General features: G+C 35.1%; 1 protein-coding gene across 1 annotated transcript; it reads right to left on the bottom strand.

Moving 5' to 3' along the window:
* Nucleotides 1–1,695: 1,695 nt before the first annotated feature.
* LOC120144681 lies at nucleotides 1,696–2,555 on the bottom strand. Its single transcript, XM_039158697.1, has 2 exons — nucleotides 2,457–2,555; nucleotides 1,696–2,373 (listed from the first exon to the last, which is right to left on the bottom strand). The coding sequence occupies exons 1-2, from the start codon at nucleotides 2,553–2,555 to the stop codon at nucleotides 1,696–1,698; spliced, it is 777 nt and encodes a 258-aa protein (XP_039014628.1).
* Nucleotides 2,556–18,921: the final 16,366 nt, after the last annotated feature.

Raw genomic sequence — 18,921 nt, forward strand, 5'->3', positions numbered from 1 at the left:
TGAAATCCAGACATAAAAAAATTTCCGCTTTTTTTAATTTCCCCTCAATATTAGGAAACCGAAGAATCAATTGATGAAGATTAAGCCCATCCAGTGGAACAGCCGTTTAAGTTTCTTTACTAACCTTGAATTATCTCTCACAAGTTTGGCTTTCATTTGTACAATCCCATCTAGCTTGGCTTTTTCCAAGTCCAACTTGACTATCAGGTCATTCCCTGCATTATCGTCCTGGCTCAGAGGAATAGTTAGAACAAACCAATTCCTTAAATCTCAGTCGTTGGTGTAAGGGTATTTACCTCTTTTTTGGTGAGCTTACAGTTTCCAACATCAAGATTACCTGCAAGGTAAAACCAAAACGGTATGAAATAATTGACATTTGACACAGTATACAGATCAATTTTGCAAATCACCAAAATTTCTTGTAGAATATAGCAGTTTGGTAAAAGTAAAGACTTGGCATCCTATTTAAGATATTATTGAGTGGCATTCATAAATTTTCATATAGGTTTTATATAATGCGAAATTAAAGGGAAATTTAGTATCATTGACAAACTATTCCACTGAACTTGAAAATTGTTTAACGGAATACCATCCATAATGATGCGACGGATACCAGGGCCGAAAAAAGCGTCTAGAAGAGTGTCAGCAATGAAATTCTAATGAAGTCTATCAAACACCATTTCTAAGTCTACTTTGATAGCCATCCATCCCTTCTTCTGTTTGGAGGTACGCATAGAATGAATAACTTCCTAGTTGACAATAACATTCTCCATAATCGACTGACCAACGATGAAGCTAGTTTGGTTTTCCCTAATCAATAAAGGGAAAATAGGTTTGAGTCGATAAATAATTATTTTAGAAAGTAGTTTGTAAATAACCGTGTATAGACTGATAGGACGAAAATCAACGAAAGATTCTGGATGATCCCCTTTTTGAATGAGAACAATAATGGTTTTATTTAGAGACCTCTCCAAGCAATTACCATTGAAGAATTGTATCATATTGCAAAGAAATGGACACACTTTGCTCCACTGTTTTTGAAAGAACTCCGCATGTAGGCCATCTCATCTTGAAGACTTAAGGGGAGCCATTTCCTTAAGAGCTTCGTAGATCTCTTGGGACGAAAGAACCAAATCAAGAGACTGAAGAAGATAGGGGTCAATAGGAGGAAAAGTTCCAGAGGTCGGAAACAGACTAGGACTGCTAGAATCTCAAGAGAAAAGGCCAGAGAAGAAATTCACAGCCGCCTCTTGGAGAGTCGCATCATCATTACATCAATCGCCACCATTGATCTTTAGGGAAGAGAATTTATTCCTTTGTTTCCTACCAATGGCTCGACAATGAAATTACTTGGTATTACGGTCACCAAGCATGATCCAATCGGAGTGAGACTTTTGGCGCCAAATAAGCTCTTCTTGATCAAGTAAATTTTCGAGCTTAGTAATAAGAGCAGACTCCATATTAGAGAGGTAGGCCGAAGAGCGAGAATGAGAAGCCTTTTGAATTCCTTGAATTCGAGCCATAAGAGTGTGCTTTTTAATTAGCACCAGTGTAGCCAAAGATTGTTTTATTCCAGTTATCCACAACTGCAGTGAAGTTGGAGATGGTATCCTTCATGTTAGAAGATAAATGCCAATTATCATAAACCATTCTACTGAAGTCATCGTAAGCCAAGCAGAGACATAACAAAACGGACTAGAAGAATTCCTTCTCGGAGAGTGTCCCACTTGTAAGAGAATCGGCATGATCGGACCGAAAACGAAGAAGATGTTGGACTTCAGAATCCAGATAATTTTCATCCCAATAAGAGTTGCAGATGAAGCGATCAAGGCGAGCATGAGCAAATCCTCTAGTCCACGTGAAGTCTGGATCCTGATAACCCATATCTCTCAAGCCATGATCAAAGATAAGATTTTGGAAAGCACGACTCGAGGTGGTTGAAGCAGCACAACCCTTTCTAGCCAAGTCAAAAACCGTAGCATTAAAGTCTCCAAAAAGAATCCAAGGAGACCGAATGGAAGCATCAATGTGGCGCAAATGAGGCCATAAAAGCTTACGACCTGACGCTGAAAGACTCGCATAAACAACAGTAGCATAAATAATATTCTTGCTCAGCTTACTAGTGATACGACAATGCACAAATTGATAATGATTGAGGATAACTTCCACAGAGATAGATGCGTACCAAGTTATCCAAATCCCACCTGAGAACCCCACAGCTTCAATATGGTGAGAATTAGGGAAGCCTAGAGAAGCAATAACTGAATACACTCTACGACCACTAACAGGTGCTTTTATAAACAAGACCAAGTCCGGTTTATAATCACGTAAGAATTGTTTGGCAGCGGGAATAAACCTCGGATGCCCACAGCCCTGAACATTCCAGGACAATTTTTAGATTCATAAAAAATCAATGGAAGGTAGAAGGGTACGTACTGCTCTTATTCAAGCATTGCCACGGCATGGTCGCTATCCGCCACTGGGGTAAGAACTTCTTGATGATCAGCAGAGATAGTAAGCGTTCCAGGGAAAAGAAGATTGGTATCCGGCTGCATTGCTAGAACCAGATTCACATTATTTGGAGGTTCTCCCAACGGGCAGTTTTATGTATTATCAGCAACTCGACCAATCTCCATGTGTGTTGCTAATGTATTGGGATCATCATTCTCATCCATCACTACTACGGAGTGCTTTCAACTATCAAGGGCATCTGAAAGAGGCGCTTTAAAAGCCATGCGCGAACTCCCAGCTTTGCCATGGTTTCGTGTAAGAAATGGGAAATCAACAACGGGTTTTCGGACATTGATTGCTTTCGGTATGTTTGTGTCTGAAGATGTTTTTCCTTTAGTCCTTGACTTTTTTTCTTGGGATGAGCTATAGGATTATGTGGCGGATTTTTACTTTGTGGTTCTTGAAGACACTAGTTTTTTTCATTTTGTTTTATTATTATTATTATTATTATTATTTATTATTATTATTATTATTATTATTATATTTTTTATTTATTTTTATTAAATAAATATTACAGGCCCATTTTACAAATCTGAAAGCCCAACAGATGGCCCAGTTACACGACCCAAAGATATTAATTCCGAAGCCCAAAAGTGACCGACCCAGATCCAAGAGCCCAAGGGAAACCCTAAACCAAATTAAGGTTTGTGTCTCATTCCAGCAGCCGCCTCTTCTATCAGCCGTTGGATCTGATTAGATCCAACAGTCCCCAAATGCACCAGATGAAAACCCTAGGGTATCATACCCTAGGGCCACGTCCCAGCCGCCAGTTCAAGAGTTCCAGCAAGTTCCAGTCGCCCCACATCAACACTGTCGACACTCCCACTGCCAGGTAACCAAACCCGCTTCAGCCACGACGCCGCCGCCTCGCCAGAATGCTCCAGAAGACCCAGATGGCTACCCACGTTGAAGATATATGGTGAGTCACCGCCATAGCTTGGTGACTCACAGAAGACCGCTCCATTACCCGGTCCGATGAACGTCTCGACGAGGCTATAAAAGCCTCGACTTACCTGCAAAAAAAAGACAGGGAGAAAGACAGCATAAAACAGAAATGAGAAAACAAAAATCTACCAACGATCCCAGTCAACAAGAAGCCAAAAAGAAAAACAAGAGGAAAAGAGAAAGAAACTTACCTCGTTCGTCGGATTCGTTATAAAACCAAAGGTAATACCTACGGTCTCTTTTAGATCTAGGAAGATCTATAAGGTTTTAGGGGGAAAAGAGGCCATATTCGACCGTAGGGTGAAAAAAGGGTGATTCGGGGTTATTTTCATGAATTTCGGACACCAAGGACGGTGGCCAATGACGTTGGCCGGCGACGGCGATCGACGCAAGAATAAGGTGGCCAACGGTGGTCGGTTTCCCTCCGACGAGGGAAACTTAGAGATAGGACAGAACTTCTCTCTTTAGAGAGAGAAGCAAACCAGGCAAATGAAACTTTTGGCCCTTTTTGGGCCAACTTTAGGGTTTAAATACCCTCCCCGAACGATGTCATTTTGGGGAGGGGTATTTGTGTAAATTCCCATGTGGTCAAACCACACGCGCAGTCACTCTGACTTTGTAAATTTCTATTTTGGTCACTGAAATTGAATTTTGAAACTTTTAATTCAGTCTTATAGTTTTATTTACTTTATAATTTAGTACCTGATATGCTTTTATATATTTTAAGGTAAATATCCTATTTAGTCCCTTAGACTTTAATAATTCATATTTTAATCACCGATTAAAATTAAGGGCTAATTACACTACTAGTATTTATATTTTATGATAATTCTAATTATGTCTATTAATTGCTTATATTTTATAATTTGATCATTAAGTTTTATATAATTTTAATTTTTACCATAAGTTTTATTATTTTTACATTTTAAGCTTATATATTTATGAATATGATCCTATAGTTTTTAATTTCTTTTGATTATTATTTATTTACAATTTTATTTTTTGTTTTTTATATGTTTAAATTATTACTTTAATTATTATTTTATATATATATATATTTGTTTAAATAATAATATTTATTTATTTTTTAATATTAAAGAAATGGGTTGTCTTAAAGCGCCTAGAAGTCATTTTCTGATATTCTTAAATAAATAAATATCCTATTTTTTTATAAATAATATATTTTAATTATTTTTATAGAAATGTTTTATTAATATTTATTTATTTTTTTAATATTAAGAAATGGGCTGTCTTAAAGAACCTAGAAGTCATTTTCTGATATTTCTAAGTAAATAAATATCTTATTTATAAAAAATAAAAATTAAAATATAATTATATTAATAAATTTGAAATAACAGGATTATAAATTAAATATATTTTTGAATTTTTAAATTTCCAATAATAGAGACATTTTATAATTAATGAGTACCAATTTTGGGCGTTGTGGGGGTGTTAATCCTTCCCCAAACGTAACCAACCACGAATCCCTTTTTATTTCTAAAAAGAATGAATTTTTGATTAAACGCATATCAGTTTATCTTTTAACTGATGTTTTTTTAGAAACTCTTTTAAAAGATAATTTTTAGGTATTCGACCTACTTAACCCAAAAAGGTCAATGGCGACTCCCAAAATATTTTTTAAATCAGAATCATTTTTTATCCACATTATTTTTCTAGCCAAGTAAAATTTCGTGCCCGAGCGAAAATCGGTTACGACAATTTGGCGACTTCGCTAGGGACCTGGTCAAGCTTTAAAATCAATTATAAATTGTCTCTATTAATTAGAAATTAAAAATTCATATATTTAATTTATAATTCTTTCTTTTCAAAATTTTTATATATACTTATTATTTTCATAATATTTATATGTATATTATATTTTTATTTTTATTTTTATTTTTAATATTTTTATTTTATTTTCAAGTATTAAATTTCATTATTTATTTGTTTGTCAGAGGTTTGAACATTTCTCCTCACACACATCACGTATACATTGCATAACATAAGCTTTATAATCAAGCTTGTCCCTTTTAAGTGGGAGTGAAACGACGTCTTCATGAGAATTTATTCTCCGTGTCAGACCTAGAAAGTAGCTTTCAGGGTTCATATGCTCTATGTCTTCGTGAGAATTTATTCTCCGTGTCAAGCATAGGGAAATGTGTCCCCTCAAATTGAACTCGATCCGTTTAAGTCTGTAATGGACTAGGATTGAGAGTTTGGCAGCCCAAGGGGATACCAACATGGACAGTTCGAGTACCTTTACTCCTAGAACTGAAACCCTGCATATAATAAACCCTAGAAATTCACCCAATCTAAGACAATGTCGAAACTTTGTCCATAGGTGTACACAAAGGAGAAATAAGCTCTAGCTTTTAATTTATTTGATTTCATTCTAAATAAATGCCTGCAAACTAGTAATCATGCGGTTAGGTTAATTTTTCCAAACAAAACATGTAACTAGAAAGCATGAGGTTAAGATTTATACCTTGATAGATAGAATTTTTTTTCTTTTCATTAGTTCGTACTAACCATTTAATATTTTCTTATTTTTCCCATACATTTTATTTTGCTCTAACTTGTTTATATTGATTTCTTTTGTTTGCATTGCATGATCATGGCATAACCAAAAGGTGTTGACTTGAAAGATTGTTCATCAAATTGAAAAGTTTTCATAAATGGACAAAAAGTTTTATGATCAAACAAAATATGACATAGCCAAATAAAGACATCCTGAGGAAACTCCGAGGATAGAAGCGAGCTACACACACAAAGATCATGTTAGATTGATACCAAAAGCATTCTACGGTAAGAGTATCAGTAGGGGCATTCAGAATAAAGGAGGTTTTTTTATGAAGCTCAAGCATGTTATTTGAAGGATCAAAACAAGAAATTGAGCACAGAAATGAAAACCATGCATGAAGATTTCCAACAAATCAGTCAAGTCTTTTAAAATGCTGGCATAGGAAACACCCCAGAAGAGTGGATAACAGGGTTCACAAGAGAATGTCATGGAAGAAATTGCAGTCTAGACAAGCAATATGGCCCATAAGCTGATAGACTAATTTGGATTTAGAGAAGAAAATGATAAAGTTATCCCCTATATGTAAAGTTTTGTTGAAGTTAGGACTGAAAGTTGTCCCCTATATGTAAAGTTTTGTTTGATGCATCGAAAATTTTGTGTTCAATGAAATCTGTTTTAAGATGATGACTCTTGAGTAACACCTTTTCATACATGCATTTGCATTTTGCATCTTTGCATTTTCATTTTGCATTCGTACTTTTATGTTTTCTTTTGTATTTCACAATTTGCATTCTTATTGTTACATTCACATATTTACATTTGCACTTGCATTTTGCATATTTGCATTTTTATGTTTATATTTACATTTTCATTTTTGCATTTGCATCTATGCATAATTACATTTTGTTTCAAACTATTTTACATGCATTTAATCATGAAAACATGGAAATAATTCATGGAGGATTCCATGACAGAATTTATGAAATCAAATTGGGGCTAACTTGGTATTCCTAAAGAAGGATAAGTGCCATGAATGAGATTTTAGCCAGGGTTGGTAGAATCGAGAAACTACAAGAGCAACTTATCAAGACTCAATAAGAAATGACTGATCATGCAAAAAAGTTCCATGCTGATTCAACAGAACAAATGACCATGTTAATGAGCATGATGAATGATATGATCCATGGAGAGAAATCCTTAGAGGATCCCGCTGTAAAGGCTGTGAATAAGGTTCTGAATGATAATGATGAGTTCGAAGCGATATTGCATGATGATCAAGAACCTATTAAAGAGCATGGTAATTCAAGACAGTTTCAAGATTTGGTCCCAAGAGGCATTGGTGAATTAATGGTGAATGAAGAATCAATGAAAGAAAAAAGTTCACTTGTGAGAGATAAGCTTTACCCAAAGAAAAGGGGCATAGAAAAGGGTCAAAAGTTGATCAAGAAGAAAAAGAATGTACAAGGTTTTCAATTTCCTCCCTTCCACTTTTCAAGTGAAAATTTACACTCAAAAATACTCTCATCAGAATTAATTACTCCACAGTATGTCCAGCCACAATGGCCTCCAAATGAGAATTGGACCTATAAGGAGGTTCATTGGATAAATGAGACTGAAACTCCAAATTGTTTAGCTAAGGTTCCTAGTAACCTTGAGGAAAATCTCCAAGATCCTTTAGAGCAAGCAATTCAAAAATGCAAGATAGAAGAAGTGGTTAAAGTTCAATGCTCAGGAATTATTACCTTGACGGAGACTAATGTGATCAAATCATGTGAAGAATATCAGACACAAGAAAATGGGAAAGGAAAACAAAGCAAAAAGGTTCCCATGGATGTAATCAGATATTGGCCCATGGGTCTAAAAATAAACTGGGAAGATGCAACCATGAAAACATCTCAAACACCCATATCAGACTTTCTGAGGACAGATGGGGCTTTAGGCAGTTTAGAGAACATGACGAATACTACACCCATCACAATTACAATATGTATTCAGAATCAGGACAAAGCTATTATCACCAATGAGAATTGTTTTGAGCCCAATTTCCAACTGATAAACGAGGAGATGAGATCTGACCATAAAACTGCTAAGAAAGAAGTAGAGATTGGTACGTCTGAGGAATCATCCAAACAAGCCCAGATAAGAGAAATGATCAAGAAATGGGGGGTAAATGAGGACAATGACCCTGATCCTATTACACACCCAACATTATAGGAGTAATGATGCATAAACAAGTGGAAGTGTTATCTACCACTGTAGTACTTTCTATTTTCAGCATCTTGTTTGAATTTGTTTTTTGTTCCTTTCTCCGCTTTTTGTGCAATAAATAAATTTGTGTTGCTTTTTATGGTTATGAGCAAAAAAACCAAATTTTAATCTTGAAGTTTTTTAGTATCAAGTAAATTAAATGTTCTTTTGATTTTTCAAGATTCATAGATCTTTGGCAAGTGATAAAATTATATCTCATCCAATGCCAATTACTTGACCCTTACTAAAACCAAATCTTGACTATACATTTATCTGAGACTCTGAAGTCATGTCTCTACTTGTTTTTGAGACACCAAATCCAGATGTTTACCTTCTTGGGTAGAGTTGATTAGTTTATAACATTCTACCATATATATGACTTTAAAAGTCACACATTAGTCCTTCCAAATACAAAACCATCATGAACCAAAAGACCTTAAAATAACCAAACTTTCAAATTATTCGTGAATCTTCCTGCAAGAAGAGACGAGATGAGGCATCATGGATCAACTTATCGAAGATAATTTCGAGTGATTGGGGCATACTCAAAGTAAGAAGGAAAAAAAGAGAGATTGAATAATTATATCATGCATTAATTATATTGTTTTCATGTAAATAAAGATTAATCTTGAATATTCATCCCCCTGGGGATACCTCTTTTTACAAAGGCTTCTGTGTATGAGATGACGAACGGCGTTGTTTCATTTATCCTTTCAAATATATGTATGTATATATATATATATCCCTTGTTGTCCCCTTTTGAGCCTATAATATTTTTTCTGATTCAACCTTAACCAAGGATCACCCTCCATATTGGGGGGCAAGAAGAAGGATATCTGCTCACAGGGATAAAGATTGTCAATTACGAAGGCAAATCTTCATGAAAAGAAGAGAGTTTTGAACTACAAGGTAGATCAAATGCAAAGTGCTTGAAGATCAATCCATTCAAGAATAACTAAAGAAATTCTGAAATGTAAGAGGAAAATGAGGTTCTCAAAGCAATTGAAGTCCTATACTCATTCATCAGTAAAAAGAAGAAAAGAGATAAAAAGAATAAAAAAAGAAAGAGAAAAAAGAAAAAGAAAAGAAGAAAAAAATGTTGAATCAAGATGGGTGACTCATTGAGCCTCAAGTTAGAAGGTTGATCAAGTGCAATTAGTTCAAAGATCCATATTCAAAAAGAAGCTCAAGAAATGTTGGAAATGAATGAATCTTATGGAAAAATCCCCAGCAAAGCAAATCCAAGTCAAGCAAGACAAGATTGAAGGAATCAAAATGAATTGATCCTTGGTTCAATTACCCTTAAACACTTGTTTGGGCCTTTTTATCCCTTTCTTTCATAACCCTGAGCCTTGGCCTACGTTACGTACCTGAAAAGTCCATTATAATCATACATGGATTTTTATGTGAAAGAGATTATCTTCAAAATTTCATTCCGGTTCTCAGGATTGATTTTTATTTGCAAAAATTATTTTTTTTTAATCTTTAAATGCATGATATGAAAAATGATAAAAGGGGGTTCAAGATGTAAATTTTTAAATAACATCTTGAAACCAAAGGAGGATTCGAGTTGAAAACCTGAAAAGGCGGCTCGAATATCGAATGGTGCAACAACGACATAAGAGACGATCTTAAGCTCTTGATGAAGCACCGCACATCCCAAAGACGTTCCTGAGATTCTGGAACCAAGAATTATATCTATGAGATAAACATAAAAACCATTCCTTCAAGTTAATGAAAGTTCAAAGATACATATATCCTGGACCAACCTGAAGAGATCTTACTTTACCAGAATCAACCTACACCTTAAATCAATCAATAATTTTGACACTTGCCATAGGACTATGATTTTTTGATTTAAAAGAGTAGTTGATTTATTTGATATTCATTAAACTCATTTTTTATGATTTAATTCTATTGTGAACTTGTAAGGAGAAATACTTTACTAAATTCTTTCATTCTTCGATAAAGAAAGGAGAAAAAAACATTTTCAAACAGGATAGTCTCAAATAAGGAAGGTCCTTGAAGCAAGTTGTTGCCTATTCTACCTCTATTGAAGAAAAAGAATGAGCCAGGCTAGAATGATGAAGCATTTCACTTTCTTGAAAGCAAATGGTCCAAGAAGCCAGAAAATCTAGAGAATTGAACTTTTGACGCTCTCATGTGACATTATTAGCAATTTATCAAGAAAGATTATCACTTATCTCATGCTGAGGGCGATAAGCATCACTAGACAAATTATTTTCCCCAGCCACTAATCCATGTCCCCTAGAAGATTACATCACAAAGCTATAAATCCTATTAAGGTGTATTATGGGAATGAACAAGTTACCACCTGCACTCTGGTTATACCATGATACTGGCTCAAGTCTTGATATATAATTGCTATTTCTTCCATGTCGATCATTTTCCTTGTCATGATTATATTCATTATGTCCTTCAGAAGATTACTGAACTCAAATTTGACATCGGAACAGATTCTACACTTGTATGCCTTTCATATTGGGTAACATTGGTTACAAGATTCCAAAAGTAGAGATAACCAGTTTTATAGTCAATTAAACATTTCCATTATTCGGGAAGAGTGGGATATGGCAGTGCATATCTTGGAGCAACATAAGAGAAAGTCACTGTAGCAGTATTGCAAGAAAATGCACCAACAAAAATCTCCTAGTTCATCCCGATGATGTTTATTTATTCCAGTAAGGTTGTTACACTGGATGCCACCAACAACAAGGTCGAATTCACCAAATCTACTCATTAATTACTCCAACTGGTCATCATTCAGTTCTTGTGCATCTGTTTTCAAAGGTATGCCAAGACAGTAGAAGGCAACCTCTGCATCACTGATCCCAGAGAAAAGAGATAGGACATTGATACCACCAGGGAACATATCTCTAGCATATCCTCCTCCTCGTGTATGGTTTTTAGGGAAACCTAGAAGGATTTACACCCCATCAGGTTCAAGTGGAACAAATTTATTCCTTCCAACCCATACCAGATTCCATTTTCGGCACTCATCAAGAACATACTTTTGAACACTCGAAGGTGGATCATCGTTATAAGCTTCAAGAGCCTTACGGATCCTTTCTGTCAATTTGTCACTTCCTGTACATAAATAATTCAACTTTGTTCTTGGATCCCAAGAAGACCACCATTTTGTTGTCAATAGAAAAGCATCATGTATGGTGCATGGAGGAAGCAGAATAAGAGGAAATATGTTCTCAATTGGAAGATTATGAATATAGGCCCTTTTCTGTGCAGCAGCACAAAAATACTTCGAATCTACAAATTCTGGCTCTACATCGTACAAGAACCGTGACATTTCGGTCCAAACACCAACTGGAGCAAGTGCCACGTTCTCATAGTAGAAATAAATAGACCCAATAGCATCTTCTGGAAGTGTTCTTTGAGTTATCTGATCTGATTTGATAGGAACCCCAAAACCAATCATTAGATTTGAAAGATGAACTGCATGATCATCTTCATTAATAAGCTTCTTTTCAAGCTTCCTCTGCTTCTTCCTTTTCCAAAAATCATAGCTTGAGTTTCGTCTTTTCTTGTAATTAGGATCATTGCATAATGGCTTACTATCTTCTACCGGAAGAAGTGCGTCAGCAGCCTTAGCCATTTGAGCAGCACATATAAAATCTGTCAACTCTGCAATTGATGAATCCATACCACATCTCTCCATGGTTATTGAATCCTCAGCCTCTAAGTACCCCGTTTTCATCAAGTACCAACAGTTTATTCTCCTTATTAGAATCAGAATTCAGGATTTCCTAGGTATTAGAAGAACTATCAATATATGTGAAATCATCCTGAAAGATCGCTTCATAATCTTATAAGTAGTTATCCGAATCAACATGTTGCATGGGTGCGGATTTTTCAAGAGTCTGTACCACTGTATATGTAGTCTTGCTATTGCATCAGATTACTGTTCACATAAATTGGTTTCTCTCCCACAGAAAAGTATATTCCAAAAATAGCCTTCATTGAAAACAAATTTCACTGTGTCGGTCTGGAATGAATTACCAAGCGATTTATACCACTCTGTCCGACTAGATCCCTCCAGATCAAAAAAAATGGGCACCTCATTCAGAAGAGGCACATATCTCAGACATTTTCATCAAAATGATTTATTACTTCTTAAGTTTATGACAACATGAAGAGAATTCCTCAAGTTACTTGACAACTGTTGTTTAGTGACATCAGAATGAGAGTATTCAAGATAAACAGATTTGAGGCACGGATAAAGCCGCAAGTACCCACAACAGTACATTGTCAAAATTGGACCTCGTGGGGATCATGATATTGAAATTAAACAAACATTGAAAGTAAACCTTACAGTTTAGAAGGTTGGGGGCGTTTTGAAGGTCCAATTCATACAGATCTATGCGGGACATCTTGAAAGCCCATTTCAACCAGAAATAGAATAGTGGGGCATTCTTGGAGGCTCATCTTAACAAGAAGTAATGTTGAGCACGCTTTTAACATCTGTATCAGCAAATGTTGGGCATTTTAAAGACAGATCCATGTGGGGCATTTTGAAGGCTCATATTAACAAGAAGAAAATGATGGAGCATGCTGAAAGCTCCTTTCAATCAGAATCATGAATGTTGATGTATTTTGAACGCTTGTATCAACAAATGATGGAGCATGCTGAAGACCCATATCGTCTTATGAAAAGATCATTGCTTTGAGAAAATATTTCCAATAAGACAGAAAGGAATGAAGAATGAAAATAGAGAAGCATTGGCAGTCGAGCTGATTATACATAATTTCTTTGTTCATCAAACAGTTGTATTAGGGTCTTGGTATTGAACAAATATCTACTCAGCAAGTAGGGTTTCAAATACCCAATCTTCTTAACCATGTGACATGACAACGTATTCTTTGTTAAACCACATCAAGGTTGCATTGATAAAGATGGTCCCCATACAGACCATTCAATCCAGGGTTCAGTTCTTCAAGATCTCGATGTTGAATTTGGTCTTTTTGTGTGACAGTGATGATTAGAAATATTTCTTTGAGGTTCCTGACAGTTAGTTTCAATCATACTGTTGAGGTTACGAAGTTGTTTTTCACATCAGTTTTTTTTTTACTTGATGAAATTGAAGAGGGAGGCTCAGTTTAAATATATTACCCATATTCTCGTTGTTACTGGGGTTATCCTTGCCAGTCAGGATGAACTGAGTTTTCATCCATTTGGTTTTATCATGTGCTTTTCATATACAGTAGCAAGAATTCCATGGACCTCTTTTTATACATGGCTCCTATATTGGATGTGTTTCTACGTCCTACAACACTCATTATGGAAGAAAAGGTGGTCAGTATCACACTTGCCTTTGCCCGAGATGATATCAAGATCAGTTAGTGTCTCTTATTCAATTCAGCACTTGCATATTTTGTGAATTTGACCTAGTTTTGGTCATAAAACACGTTAGTATCCCATTTATATTCCCATTGAGTTTTGTTCTCAAATGGTCTTGTAACATCATATATAAAAGCTTTGAACACTATTAAAGAGCTTCACTGATGAGAAATATGGGCAGAAGCCACAGGAAAATGATGAATGTATTTTCAAATGCTTACGAACATATGGGCAGAAGCCACATGAAAGGATGAATGCATTGTCAAATGCTTTACGAACATCCGAGCAGAAACCACATGAAAGGATGAATGTGTTGTCAAAATGTTTTATGAACCAGTTATTCTGATGCTGAACCGATGTTGTGATCATATGGTTTCCATTTATTGATGCAAGATAAAGTTTGTCCTCTTCAACCCCAAGGTCAGAAGTGAGATATGATGAAGACTTCTTTCTACAGAAGAGAAGCAGAAATTTGAACAACAAGAAACTAGTTGAGCCAACTAAGGTTGAACAACAGATTGTTGTTAAGCATCTTCACATGATATGGTCCAAGTTGCCTTGTTCGAGATCTGATTAGATCTGGAGACATGAACGGAATTAAGATAAATCCTCTTTATGATGTGTTTCAAGATTCAAATCAGAATAGATGTTGATCTCCTGATTAGTCTCTGCTAAGTTAGGCATATCTAAATCCACACTCTTCAAAGATGATAGATTTTCTCTTCAAAGATGATAGATTTTCTCTTTGAAGATGATAGATTCTCTTTTCAAAGATGAACACTTTATTGGATTTATACACAAGTCCAGACGAAGAAAGTCAATGTTATCAAAGACAAAAATGGGGCATCAAGGTCATAATTCTGACTACGTCAATAGTTCCATAAATGAAACATTTCTTATGAGACTTAAATGAAGCAAAGAAGACACAAAGATACAAGTTGATCAGATGATTCTTCAGAAATATAGCACAGGTTGCTACACTGATATCCAAAGGTAACCCTGGAAGTAAATAAACAAGTGAAGGAAGACCAAGTTCACTATTTTGAAGTCAAATGAAGATTGCATCAACATTCATGCATTCATAAGAACATCATTTGCATAATAGACAATTCATTACATCGATACATTTGATTGCATCCAAACATGAAGTTTTATAGATCTTCATATGAAAAAGAAGATTCATGATGGAAAATACCTTACAAGAAGAAGGTAGAATTTAAAACCTCAAATGCAAGAATCGCACAAACATCTGAAGAATAGATGATCGCAACCCATAAAAGAAGCATTATTTTGAAATGGGGCATGTTACCCAATCAACAAGTTATCTAAATGAGAAAACAATTTCCAAAATTTCTCATTTAATCTTTTCTAAAAATGAAATTGTTGAATAGTAAGAAAACGATTTCCATAGTTTATTACTTAGTAAACTATTTCCCACATCTGCAAGACCTACAGTGCATGATGTTTTTAAAGCCTCCGGGTCATCCATAAGGCCTACATTGTAGGATGTTTTCAAAAAGCCTTCAGGAGCTTTTTGATGTTTTAAAGCCTTCGAGTCATCTGTAAGACCTACAGTGCAAGATGATAAGACCTCAGGGCCATTCATAAGACCTCTGGGCAGAATGTTTTCAACATTTCCAGAAGAGTTCATAATGAGAAGAACTCATCTGAAGAAGGAATAAGAAGTTCATAATAAGAAGAACTTGTTCAACCTTTTGATCAAATTCATCACTCGATGGATCAACATTTCTAGAGAAAGTTCATAATGAGAAGAACTTATCTGAAGAGGAAGAAGAAGTTCATAATGAGAAGAACTTGTCCAACCTTTTGCTAGATTCTATCACAGAAGGAGATAGATCAGCATCAATATTTCCAGAAGTGTTCATAATAAGAAGAACTCATCTGAAGAGGAATAAGAAGTTCATAATGAGCAGAACTTGTTCAACCTTTGCATGACTCTATCACAGAAGGAGATATATTAGCATCAACATTTTCGGAAGAGTTCATAATGAGAAGAACTCATCTGAAGAAGGAGAAGAAATCCATAATGAGAAGAATTTGTTCAACCTTGCCTTAATTCATCACATATGAAGCCAAATTAACAAACACTCTTTTTAAAGATCAGTATTTCCAGAAGGAGCTCATAATGAGAAGAACTCATCTGAAAAAGAAGATTTTGTTCAACTTTTTGCTAGATTATATCACAGAAGGAGATAAATTGTCATCCCCAATGGAAAAGTTCATAATGAGAAGAACTAATCCCGAAGAAGAAGAACGTGTTCAACATTTCCATCCTAATCAAGTGAAGTCAAATGAAAAAAACTTATTGTCTTTTCGTCTTTTCCCTATTCTCTTTAACATAAGAATGAGCAAAGAGGGGTAGCTGAAGACACTAGTTTTTTTCATTTTGTTTATTATTATTATTATTATTATATTATTTATTTTTATTAAATAAATATTACAGGCCCATTTTACAAATCTGGAAGCCCAACTGATGGCCCAGTTACACGACCCAAAGATATCAATCCCGAAGCCCAACAGTGACCGACCTAGATCCAGTTCGCGTCTTCTATCAACCATTGGATCTGATTAGATCCAACGGTCCCCAGATGCACTAGATGAAAACCCTAGGGTATCATACCCTAGGGCCACGTCCCAGCCGCCGCTTCAAGAGTTCCAGTGAGTTCCAGCCGCCCCACGTCCAAACTACCGACGCTCTCACTGTCAGATGACTCAACCCGCTTCAGCCACGACGCCGTCGCCTCGCCAGAATGCTCCAGAAGACCCAGATGGCTACCCACATTGAAAATCTATGGTGAGTCACCGCCATTGCTTGGTGGCTCACCGAAGACCGCTCCATTACCCGATCCGATGAACGTCTCGACGAGGCTATAAAAGCCTCGACTTACCTGCAAAAAAAATACAGGGAGAAAGACAGCAGAAAACAGAAACGAGGAAACAAAAATCTACCAATGGTCCTAGTCAACAAGAAGCCAAAAAGAAAAACAAGAGGAAAAGAGAAAGAAACTTACCCCGTTCACCGGATTCGTTATAAAACCAAAGGTAATACCTATGGTCTCTTTTAGATCTAGGAAGATCTATAAGGTTTTAGGGAAAAAGAGGTCATATTCGGCCTTAGGGTGAAAAAAGGGTGATTCGGGGTTATTTTCACGAATTTCGGCCACCATGGACGGTGGCCAGCAGCGACGATCGACGTCGAAATAAGGTGATCAACGGTGGTCGATTTCCCTCCGGCGAGGGAAGCTTAGAGAGAGGACAGAGCTTCTCTCTCTAAAGAGAGAAGCAAACAAGATAAATGAAACTTTTGGCCCTTTTTGGGCCGACTTTAGAGTTTAAATACCCTCCCCGAATGACGTCATTTTGGGGAGGGGTATTTGTGTAAATTTCCGCGCGGTCAAACCACATGTGCAGTCACTTTGACTTTGTAAATTTCTATTTTGGTCACTGAAATTGAATTATGAAACTTTTAATTCGGTCTTATAGTTTTATTTACTTTATAATTTAGTACCTGATATGCTTTTATATATTTTAAGGTAAATATCCTATTTAGTCCCTTAGACTTTAATAATTCATATTTTAATCATCGATTAAAATTAAGGGCTAATTACACTACTAGTATTTATATTTTTTGATAATTCTAATTATGTCTATTAATTGCTTATATTTTATAATTTGATCATTAAGTTTTATATAATTTTAATTTTAACCATAAGTTTTATTATTTTTACATTTTAAGCTTATATATTTATGAATATGATCCTATAGTTTTTAATTTCTTTTGATTATTATTTATTTACAATTTTGTTTTTGTTTTTGATATGTTTAAATTATTACTTTAATTATTATTTTATATAAATATATATATATATATATATATATATATATATTTGTTTAAATAATAATATTTATTTCTTTTTTAATATTAAAGAAATGGGCTGCCTTAGAGCACCTAGAAGTCATTTTATGATATTCTTAAATAAATAAATATCTTATTCTTTTATAAATTATATATTTTAATTATTTTTATAGAAATATTTTATTAATATTTATTTATTTTTTAATATTAAGAAATGGGTTGTCTTAAAGTACCTAGAAGTCCTTTTCGGATATTTCTAAGTAAATAAATATCTTATTTATAAATATATATATATATATATATATATATATATATATATAAATAAATTTGAAATAACAGGATTATAAATTAAATATATTTTTGAATTTTTAAATTTCCAATAATAGAGACAATTTATAATTAATAAGTATCAATTTTGGGCGTTGTGGGGGTGCTAATCTTTCTCCAAACGTAACCGACCACGAATCCCTTTTTATTTCTAAAAAGAATGAATTTTTGGTTAAACGCAGACCAATTTATCTTTTAACTGATGTTTTCTTAAAAACTGTTTTAAAAGATAATTTTTAGGTATTCGACCTACCTAACCCAAAAAGTCGATTGCGAGTCCCAAAATATTTTTTAAATCAGAATCATTTTTTATCCATATTATTTTTCCCGCCAAGTAAAATTTCTTGCCCGGGCGAAAACCGGTTACGACAGTTCTAACATAGCATCAACATTATGTCGTTGGATGCCTTCACTTTCCGCTTCAAATATTGGGTTAAACCTTGATTCTTTGAAAACTACACCATTGGAGGGATTCGGCGAGGACACAGTTTTCTTCGTGTTTCGGCGCTGCCTTCTTTTAATGATCATCCACGGGCCGAAAGGGCTGTCATTAGTTGGTTGATTCGTCTCAAAGGGAGGATCATCAGTTTTCTCCTTGTGCAACTCAGTTTGATCAACCCGACATCCATCCAAGGTATGCCTATATTTACCACATTTGAAACAAACAATGGGTAATGACTCATATTCAACGAGTTGAGTTCTGCCATTAATGATAATTTTTTAGACGAGATGTTTGCTAAGATCTACCGTGACTTCCATACAGGTAAAATGGCCTCTCCTTCCATTCTCAGTTTGATAATCAATTTTAATAACAGGTCCAATGCACTCACCTATTTCCATGATAATGCTTCTTTTATAAAGAGTGACCGGAAGATCGAGCAAATATATCCAAGCCATGACAGTCTTCGGATAGGGATCAGAGGAGGAGAATTCGATTGTCCAAGGTTTCACTGCGAGATAGTGGCCAAACACTGTCCAAGATCCATCGGATAACACCTTAAGGTAATCAGATCGTGTTCGAAAATTGACGAGAAAGTAATCATTCTCTATGTTCACAAGTTTAATTGGTTGCGATGGCTTCCATAGCTCATAGATCTTGTTCCTCAGGGTAGTGTAACC

Source organism: Hibiscus syriacus, unplaced genomic scaffold, assembly GCF_006381635.1.
Source record: "Hibiscus syriacus cultivar Baekdansim isolate YM2019G1 unplaced genomic scaffold, ASM638163v2 tig00110890_pilon, whole genome shotgun sequence".
In the NCBI taxonomy this organism is placed as follows: Eukaryota; Viridiplantae; Streptophyta; class Magnoliopsida; order Malvales; family Malvaceae; genus Hibiscus; species Hibiscus syriacus.

Coding starts and splice junctions, on each gene's coding strand:
- LOC120144681 (XM_039158697.1), bottom strand. CDS start 2,555: ATGCAGCCGGATACCAATCTTCTTTTCCCTGGAACGCTTACTATCTCT. Junction 2,374..2,456: donor CGGATAGCGACCATGCCGTG/GCAATGCTTGAA, acceptor TGGAATGTTCAG/GGCTGTGGGCATCCGAGGTT.